Here is a 10,517-nt window from a genome sequence, read left to right on the forward strand (position 1 = left end):
TAGTGTTTGGGCATGCTAGATCATAGTGACATGCTCTTTGCTGTTGCTTATATGAGAAGAGAAAGCTTCTACCATAACACGTACAAAATAAGATGGAGAGTAATCACACGATCTCGTGTCGGTCTTTCGAATGAGCGTATTCCAGATGTATTAACCGAAACGATTTGGTGACCAGTTTGTTCCAACCCATGTCAGATCGGGGTCCAAGTGTTGCGAATTTATTCCAAGTGAGGAATTATTCACTTGGAGGAATGACAAGCGCACACAAATCACAATTAGGTTTACACACCTGGAGCGCTTGAATAAACATTCGTGAAAAGCACGTCTTCACACCCATTCCAGCCTACTCTGCGCCTAATCATTTGGCGTGATGGCGACCATAATGACTGTGCTAATTGCGGCTTAAGGAATGAAACTAATTAAAGTGACAACTTGTGTCGCACATCAGCTGAGCACAATAACCCGCGAGGCGGTCATGATGTCGCAGCCATGACATCATCTTGTCTTGATCTTACTACCACGCCTCCCCGCCCGGGAGACAGCATTATCGATGTTAAGCCTAACCACTCTTATATCTTGTTCCCCTGTGGTTGGTGCGTCGTTGACGACGGTTAAAGAGCTGAGGCAACCACTGCGATGTGCACTCATCTGTGTTTGTGTATAGGCTTGTTTGCATGCGTGCTGATTCTATCAGTGTGCACATGTGTGTATGTGGGAGGATCGGGCCATCGACCGACGTGACATTGCCCCTCCTCGTCACTGGTCTAAAAACAGACCAATTAACGCAATGTAATTTAACTGGCAACACTGGCAACACAAGAGGGGACCGTGACTGGAGACGAATAAAGTAATGTGTTCAGCAAGCGTCATTTGTGTACACTTCCATTGTCCTCTCGCTACTGTAGGACTGATATGACCACCAACCGACTGGAATTTGCTTCACCCACGAACAAGGAATTATCAGAGTTTGCAGTGAGTACTTGGGATTTCTAGTCACTTTGTGGTATCCTATGCGTTGATTTTGCAGAAGGCACTTTTATTTAACGCTGTGTATCCACCCAACACATTAGGACTACATGTAGTTCGCTAGAAGACTATAATACTCATCGCAATGCATAGTTCAACGCAGTTCCAGGAAACTTCAATCTAGTTGAAAAGAAATCTATTTGTATAATAATACCTACATATAGTACAGAAAATCTAAGCAGTGAACCACTTTTATACATTGTACATTAAGTTTAGTTTTCCAAGCGATATGAAAAAAAGCTCATCACACTAGAGCTGCACAGATCCGAGTTCATGAATCGGCGAAACGGACAAGCACCTATGCTTTGTGGAAGACAGATGGGCCACGAGCTGATTGGGCCGAAGTTGAGTCTAGACTCCACCAATCGTTAGCTCCTAGTAAAATGTACAATGAGGTGGCTACCTGAAATTAATGATTTGTTCAGCCAACAAATCTTGCGAATCAGCTCGTATTTCTGGACATTTTGTACTGCATAAACACATTGTCTGGCTGGATGGGAAGTGCTGGTTGGAAACGATCCGCAGGTTTCCAACGTCCCTGGCGCCATCTGACTGACTGGTAGGCCAGCTGATCGACACAACCAAGGTATGTTACTGAGTCATCTTTCGAGGCTTCTGGCGTTTCGCTCACATCAACATCAAACATGCTCAACTGTTCAGACATAAAATTTCGGAAGAGTCCAGCGTGCGCTGGTGGAGTAGTAGTAACACGCTTGCCTCGCATATCAGATGTAGGGTGTTCAAAATCCGGCGGGCGATTGAACACGCACTGCTGATGAGTTCATATAAGAGCGAAACTTGGGTCCAGTGCTTCTCCATTTTTGTGTGGACTCACTAGAATGACTGCGCCGGGACAGGAGGAAAGTCACGTGAGTACGTATTCTACAAAAACCAGTAAACATCAACACCTGACACAAATAAATTAGAATTCGCTTCCATTACGTTACAGTCAAGTGAGAAATCTATGGCTTAGAAAATATTGGAGATGAGGCCGGTGCTTAGCAGTTCTCTTATCAGCGGATACTAGTCAATGCAATCCACCCAGATGTGTATTAGCAATAAATTATGATGGAGAAGGTGACGAATAAACCCTTCATCAACCAGGTAAAAAACGATGCTGTTTTTATCATGTTCTAACCTCTCGGGGAATGCCGAAATCTAAATGACGGTGTAAATTTCCCGGGTAGTATCTATCATATTCCGGCTGAACATTTATCTTGAGGCCCGAATCAAGTGAAATTATGGTATCAGGTATCAGCCGTCCTTCTTCTGTCCACGGAATACTTTGTAGGAGCCTGTGATTCTTAATGACTATATCCATCATCTTTGGGAATTGAATGGCTTAGTTGAGGTCCTATTTTACCATCGCCCGTATGCCCCTCTCCAAGTTTGTTTTGAGGCGCATTTAGACCAAGAGGTAGAGGTGGATACTGGTGTACAAAAGGATCCTTCAAATTACTTCTCACTGCTGAACAATTAGTGGTTTGAATCTGACCAGTCTGTAAATATAGGTCCGTGTATAGGAGTTCGTGGTCAAGGAGTGGATGGTTCTTGTCCAGGTTTCAGACAATCGGCAAACTATTGGCACCGGGGTAATACAAACTCATGTACGTCATTATTGAAGGCAATAAACAGATAAGGCTTTAGTGCTGGTCTTTGCATTGGTGCACTCGGGATGGGTAAAAGACCTAACACGTTCCTCCACTTCAAACACCACCGGTAGATCCACCCTAAAGAGGAACCGCGAATATCGTAAGCAGTCAAGTCTTGTAGAAGGATTTCCTAGTGGTCGAATGCCAAAATGTTGGTGTCAAAACATATAGTAATGAGAGCAGGCGGCGACAATCAAGGTGTGCTTACAACTGGCAGACCACGACTGCCTCCACGTTTTTAGTGAACTGCTGGCTCGTACCTCCGCCTGTAAGAGGTCGGTAGTGTAATTATCCCAGCTTTTCACCCCATAAGTATCCGAGACCTATTGAGTTTTCTGGTCGGCAAAGGCTATCCCAGGTCATTTGCTAAAAAGGAGACATTTCCCCGGGGGATAATGGCTTTGTTTCCGAAATCATTCGGAGAAAACGTCGTGACCACAGCCTTCCTCAAATGACTTAACCTGGGTGCGTCTAGCTGATGCAACACCAGCTGTCAGCTAAAAAAGGGCTTATATCCTCTTTATAAAACACATTACACATGAGGTGGCCGAAAACTCATCGACAACCAACTGCTGGTTTCACTCGTCTTAAGGTTCATCACAAAGTTATAGTCTCCGAGTCTCCACTAACTTTATGCTTTACATGAAAATCAAATTGTATGAAAAAGTGACAAGGTAAGTTGGCGTTAGCGGGAGACTGAGGGTTGGACTGTCAAAAAGTAACCATCATGTCCAACAAACGTACTTCGATATCAAGCCAGACGGAACATGGGGCCTGACTTTCAGTTTGTGAATACCAAATTGATAGATTTAGTTGGGTCTCTTGCTAACATATAGGTGACTTTCAAGTGAGAGTATTTCGCTACTCGAGCCTACCTCGGTTGCATGACATGCAAGCAGCGGAAACTGATCAGAATGGGTTCTTTTATTTTGTTGGCATGATTCCGTAAGCGTCACCCAATAAACGACTTCCCATTATATATGCTCACAGTTTTAATGCCTCCTTTAAGTCGGTTTTATTTTCAGTCATGTGTTTCCCTGTTTCCCTCCCCGCTACGCTCTACTTGTAGTAAAAAACCAATGATACCGAGAATCCATTCTCGTGACGAAACAGTCGTTCGTTCTCCAAATCTAACTGATACGGACATGCCGAAGAGGATCGAGACTTCCGACCACCTGATTGAGAACCAACTCCTTAATACCCCATTGATTCCGCCCTTTTGGACCAACTGCGGGTCGTTGGAGCCGGTAATGGACCTAAACGTTTGTTGCCAATTTTGTTTTGAAGATATTCCATCTTCTCGGCTACTGATGCATATGGCAATTCACTTCCTTCAACTCGCACACAAAGCACCAAATAATAAAGAGGAAAATCCGGAGCAGTTGACCGAATCTGTGGATCGTAATATACTGGAAATGTACGAACGATTCTCTTTGAAGGCACAATTTAGACAGCTTGTACTTAAGTATGCCACGAATTATCTGAGCTCTGGGCTACTTATGAGTATACTGGAAAGAATAGACACAACTGCTGACGTGCTCATTCTGTTGGCTCTTGAACTACTCGCACAGAAGGCGATCAATAATCAACAACTTTACGATCTAATCAACTCCAGTTACTTTGCACTGACACGTGTTAGACAAGATCAGAGTTCTTCAACCAAGACATGTGAACTTTGCAATTTGAAGTTCCTCACGGATGAAACGTGTGCTCTACATATGCGGATCAGTCATGTCCATAACTCTGTGACAGAAGAAGAACAAATCCAACAATCTCAGTTGCTAACGCAGCTGTTGATGCACGTGTTTGAAAAGATTTTTGCCCATGACTGCCTGCTAGAAAAACTATTGCACACCACACAATCTTCCCCAATATACAACGAATCACTGCAAGGGAGCCTTAGGCCGTCATCAGGTATTTTCTCCCCACCACATTCTCCTTTACTAGCTTCATCAAACAAGAAATTGCCTCCTACTCACAACCCGCAGTATAACGATGGGTCCGTCCACCGACTGAAAATCTCTGATGCAGAGCCAACTGATAACTTGTTCCATATAAACCCACCCCAACTGCCCCCATTTGATCAATACCCGATGTCTAGTCAACTAGCCCCGGTAACAGATCAAACATCTTTCCATCATTTGGCATTCATGATGTCAGCGAGTATGCACTTTCCTAGAATTGAACACAAGATCTTGCAGAATGGCGAGTCCAATACACGGCGAAGCAAGAATATTCCAGATTCTTTGTTCCCATCCTGCATACCTTCAAAGTCTGAAGTCACCTCTTCACAACAACAGCAACAGCCCAATTATCAAAGACGCAGCCGAACTCGTCTCAGTGAACCGCAACTTGTGATATTACGATCTTACTTTGATATTAATAATTCACCGTCAGAAGAAAAGATTGCAGAAATTTGTGCTAAGACAGGCCTACAGGCCAAAGTAGTGAAACACTGGTTCCGGAATACACTGTTTAAGGAAAGACAGCGTAACAAGGACAATCCGTACAACTTCTCAGTTCCACCCAGTACTAGTCTCAACTTGGAAGAATATGAAAAGACTGGCCGCATAGAAGTCCGCCCTGCTTCGGTTGACAGCGATCTCAAACGTCAAACAGACCATGCATCATTTTTCTACAATGTTCTTGGGAAACAGGAGTGTCTGCAAGCCGATTACAAACCACCAATAACGTTTCCAAATCGCAGGGAAGGCACTGGCATTAAGCGGTCTCATGAGGACCGTGTCAGTTTGGATTTCGTTCGAGATGGTCAAATCCGTGCTCACTCAGATGCCAGTAGCGAGGGTGCTTCACTGCGTACTTCTGACACAGAATCTTCCAGTATCGGCGGATTCTCAGTCACCCCACCAGCAAAGCGTTTACATCTGGGTTGTGCCAGTGACCCAAAAAATCACCGTCTACGAAGTGGGAACTGCAGTCCTTTCCATGTGGTTACAACTTCACCTAAAGAATGCGAACGTCTGCCACCAAATCTGGATGTGTACGCTACTGAGCAGCAGGTAGGCCTTTATTCAGTCATTACAAATTTTCACCAAAGACTTTGACCTCTTCTCATCTCTAACTCCTAGCTTCTGTTCGATAATTCAATTTTATGCTAAACACGGCAAGGCCGATCTCACATCCATATGTTCTCAAATAAATAAGTTCGTATTTTCCAGAGAGTATGTGACATTTTAATATCGGAGTAGGGTGAACTCGGAGCATCTACAAAATATTTCTGTAGCTTTTCGGAAGAATCTAGTCCAATGTATGAAAAATATCAAGCCTATATATGTGTGGGACAGGGCTTATTATTCGAAATGTCGCATTTTTCTTCGTAGGAGATATAACTGTGTTCTGTTTTCAGCCCCGCCCCCCAGTTAAATTCAATAAAACCAAAAACTTTGATGAGATTAGATATTATATCAAATCCGTCCGGCAATTTTTTTCTAGACATTCCAGTTCTGACCTTTCAACACGACCTTGCGAATAACTAGCAGACATCCGAATCACTCGTTTCTCGGTGTAAGCGAGCTTCACTCGAAAAGTCTCAGTGGTTTCAGAATGCATCTGTGTTATCACCTCAGTTGGATTGGACAGTTCAACCGTAGATTCTGATATCTACCCAGCCCAGAACTATGCTCAGATTCACTCGGCTAATTTCTGACGGTTTGCTCGGAATTCAGCGAGCATCCAAAAAAATGTGATTATCAAACGAACTGGGTGTTATTCCTGGGGCTGTATTACATTTGTCAGAGGTGGCAGTTATCGAGTATCACCCGCGAAAGTACCGCTTTAACCTACATCGATTAAGTGTGATGAAAAATTTATTCCAGGGTAGTGAAACGGTAGTAGAAAAAATAAAAAATAAAACAGAAGTGGTTGCCCATAAATACTTTTGGTCCGAGGTGACGTCCCTGTCCCTTTCGAGTCCAGATTTCTTATATCGGTCATGGTCTTGTATTCACAACCACGACCCTTCTTCTAGGTGCATATCCTCTTAGTCAGCCTGGTGCGATCCACAAACAAACCTTTTGAGAATTTTACTGATCTCGTCTTTGTTGAAGGCACTTCCCCGAGGCAAATCATACCCATATCATTAGAAAGACCCAGCCAGTTAACCAAAGACATCACAAGTCAGCGATCTACACTTAGGACTGCATCTTATCAGAAACATACAATGCAATACGGCTTTCAAAAGGAAAATTCTTGTTTTTTTTACCACATTGATTCTATCTAACTGCGTGAAATTGATCTGCTACAAATAACTTGTAGACACATGACTGGTTCAGTTACTTTTGGTAATTCTCCCAAAGTTTCTTGCTTGTAGCGTCGAAAATCCTCCATCACTTCACGAAACATGGTCACCTAATCTGAAAACATTCACATACAAATGTATGATTCCTTAGGCGAAATCTTGCTCACTGACGGCTCTAGTGTCATCCGAACTCATTCCATAAATTAGTGCAGAAGTCCTACATTGTTACTGGGGAGAAAATCACTATGTCGGGGTAACCGAATATCTACTTTGTTTAGATTCAGGATTTGTCCGTTTGTATTTTGGGAAATCAACCCACAGGACAAACAGAACAGCGAAAATGTCTTTAAATGTGTGGCATTCGTTATTGAAAAGGCCTACTGTATCACATTGTGATTTCTGTGCTCCATATAGTTGCGTTCAGCAGAAATTGTGGTTTGGAATAAATTTTTCGAGCTTTCCCGAATCATAGACTACCTCCTATCCACCGAACTTCGGCGATTCCGCGCACACAAGTATTATTGAATCAAACATCCCTTAGAAACCGATGCACGGCCACTTACCACTGTGAGTGTTAGAAAAGGCAGCGGGGGAAGAATCACTTACGCCAGAACAGTATGGTGGTAGTATAAAATGACATAAAACATGACACCATCCGTTTGCTGCACTGGTTCGATAGTAATAAGACGGTATGAGGAAACCGCGTAAAGCATGACCAGTAAAACATGATCCAAGGAGAGTACGAACAAAAATACGTAGCCGTTTGGTTGCACTAGTCCTAGTAACTGACCATCCGTCCAAAAGAAGACAAAACAAAAAGTAGCTTGTCAACTGAAGCCGATCAGGTTAGTCTCGAATACAATTCAAGTCTGTAATGCGAACAGCTTTTTGACCGGTCCACTGGAGTACGTACACTGACCTATACTTATTTTCAAGAAGGAAGTGAAGGATATTATACCACATGATACCATGTGCCTTCCAAGACGGATCTCCTATTGTTTTGCTCGTCTGGTGTTGGTATCCATACCACTGGTCTGAGTGGCTGACTGGCTCGAAACGCCACACATCATCCTTAAAGGGCTTTATCAGTAGGTGCCGAGGGACCGGTCATGTGAAACCAGAGGCGTCAAGCTTGTAATCTCAGAGCCCCCTTGCTGCCGACTAGATTTCGCAGATAGTAAACGTTGAACTAGAGGTGAATCTTGCTACAAACTGCTGGTGGTGTCTCTCTGAAATTTAGTTTTCTTTCCAAGCCTTTCAACAGCAATCTATAACCTTACCCCGATATATTTGTGATGATTCATGTAGGCTCTCCGTCGTACAGAGTGCTAAAAACGGTCCGTTTTGCCTAACCTGATTGCCCAACGCGACACCTTATTGTTACAGTGTCCTGACTCCGTTCTACACATATTTCAGATTACGGAGCAACATTTGAACGCTCCATCGGACATACTCCAAAATGATCGAAGCAAAGAACCCACTACCCCCACAAGTCGATATCCAATGAGCATACCAAAATTGCGCTTAGCACAGCCCCAAATGAGTTCCTCCTCCCCGTCTGGCCAATTTCAACAGCAACTTGAAGCATTTGTGTTGGCGGCTCTTGGAAAACCTGCACAGACTGAGGTAACTTCAGCCGAATCAGATGTTCCTCTTGACCTCAGTAAAACAAGCGCTGTCCTACCTGGAAATCGGGGATCGTCGAGCCACCTGGCCTGTACACTGGACTCCGACGCTCCATGCTTAAACAATAGCTTTCTTAGCCTTGGAATGTTGAATAATTCCTCATTTCCGACAATCCCTGTAAGGAAGTTTTCAAGCAGTGTTCTTCAGACGCGCGCCCCGTATCCCTCACTCTCGGTGGCATCTCCTAGCACTTCCAACACTGCGATGGCTGGTAACATTGGAACACGCCGGAATCGGACGAGTATAACTGTCTTACAGTCACGATGTATGCATGCCATTTACACACATCACAAAACCCCATCGGTTCATGAGTGCGACAGGCTGGGAGCGACGATTGGTCTATCAAGAAGAGTAGTTCAAGTTTGGTTTCAAAACCAACGGGCAAAAGAGAAGAAAATGGCTCGGGTTTCATCAACTTACGGTTCTGGTGCCGGTTCAAACGTCATCCAATTGCGGAACGGGGGAGCTGATGTTGTCACTCACGTAGAGCCCACTTTCTGTCATTTGTGCTGTATGCCAATACGGACAGAACTTGTTGATCCCCACACAGGACTTACCTCACATTCGGATTACACGTCATCTGGATCGTCTCTCAGCCTACAAACTCATCCAAATGCCCTGGCTTCGCATGCCTCGTTTGTGGATCATTTATTCTCACCCAGTCACTTGAAAAAGATGATAAGTTGGTGTTCTGTGGAGATCAGTTCGGGTCAAACTTGAGAAGCAAACGATTTGACCCCTGAACAAATACTTCTTCATAATTTTTAGTACAAACTAATTTAACTGTTCATGTCATACAGACAAAGTTCAGTCGTATAGGGCAATGCAATTTGTTCTTGTATATAGGTCGAATACAAAGATTCCCATTTTTTTGATGTGTCTACGTTTCTGATTTTTCTTGGGTTTATGTGCACGAATGATAGCCGAAATGATTAAGTGTTACAATCCAGTGTTTCCTAATCACATGGATCCCCACTTTGGAATTTTCTAGGCCCAAGTTAAGATTGGGCACCAGGTTTGCGGGCTCTATTTACTGAAACGTTCACCGTTGTTCCGATTCACCCGGTATCTGGGTTATTTAGCAATCACCTCGACGTATTTTCTTTATTTTGTTCCCTGCTACCTAATAAGAATATAGCTTTGATTGTTGTCACTGGTATTGGGTGTAGTGTGCATCTTTGATACTGGAAGTAGCGCAAAATATCTCATCCGTCATCAAAAGCGCAAAGCTGAGCAGCAACCATCCCTAGCAATCGTACGCCACTGCACATTTCGTTGGGCCAGCCTCGTTCCATGTCATAATTTTACGCATAACACGGCGCCTGATAACTTAACAAAAATTAAGTGATACATGGATGAATCCTGAAAGATGAGCGACAGGTTATGCGGCACTAGTTGGCTAGCATCCGAAACGGATCTGTCGGTTAACGTGACGCCTTTATACAGTTGAAAAATAAACGATTCGCGCAGAGCCAAACAGGAGACGACGTGCAAGCCATTCATGCCAATGGGGACCAGAGGAAACAAGCCCGTTGAGCAAACACGCAGAAGCCTACTAGGGTGACCAGCTTGCTGGAATATGATCACATGACAGTGAGTACCACCAATAATTCTTTGATTTTAAGACAGTTTCGTCCATCGAGAGTAGTATCTTACAATGACATATGCCTAAACCAAGAAATAGCTTGTTAGGCCAGAGGCTGAACTTATTGCAGAGTTAGCCTGCTCAACCTCCTGGTTGTCTTCATTTCTAAAAACTTCGGCGTTATATGTGCTAATCGACGGATCCAGTGAACATGAGAATGGGAGATATAATAGCTTAATATCAAACGACTAAATTTCATATCACCAGCAGTCACGAACAAAATTATATATGAGAGCTGTATCGCTCCACT

General features: G+C 43.7%; 1 protein-coding gene across 1 annotated transcript; it reads left to right on the plus strand.

Annotated features, from left to right (window-relative positions):
* Nucleotides 1–3,703: 3,703 nt before the first annotated feature.
* On the plus strand, nt 3,704–9,342 carry T265_11578 (hypothetical protein; the record flags this gene model as incomplete). Its single annotated transcript, XM_009178265.1, has 2 exons — nt 3,704–5,698; nt 8,512–9,342. 2 exons carry the CDS (start codon nt 3,758–3,760, stop codon nt 9,340–9,342), a joined length of 2,772 nt encoding a protein of 923 aa, XP_009176529.1.
* Nucleotides 9,343–10,517: the final 1,175 nt, after the last annotated feature.

This window comes from Opisthorchis viverrini (assembly GCF_000715545.1).
Source record: "Opisthorchis viverrini unplaced genomic scaffold opera_v5_524, whole genome shotgun sequence".
NCBI classification, from domain to species: domain Eukaryota; kingdom Metazoa; phylum Platyhelminthes; class Trematoda; order Opisthorchiida; family Opisthorchiidae; genus Opisthorchis; species Opisthorchis viverrini.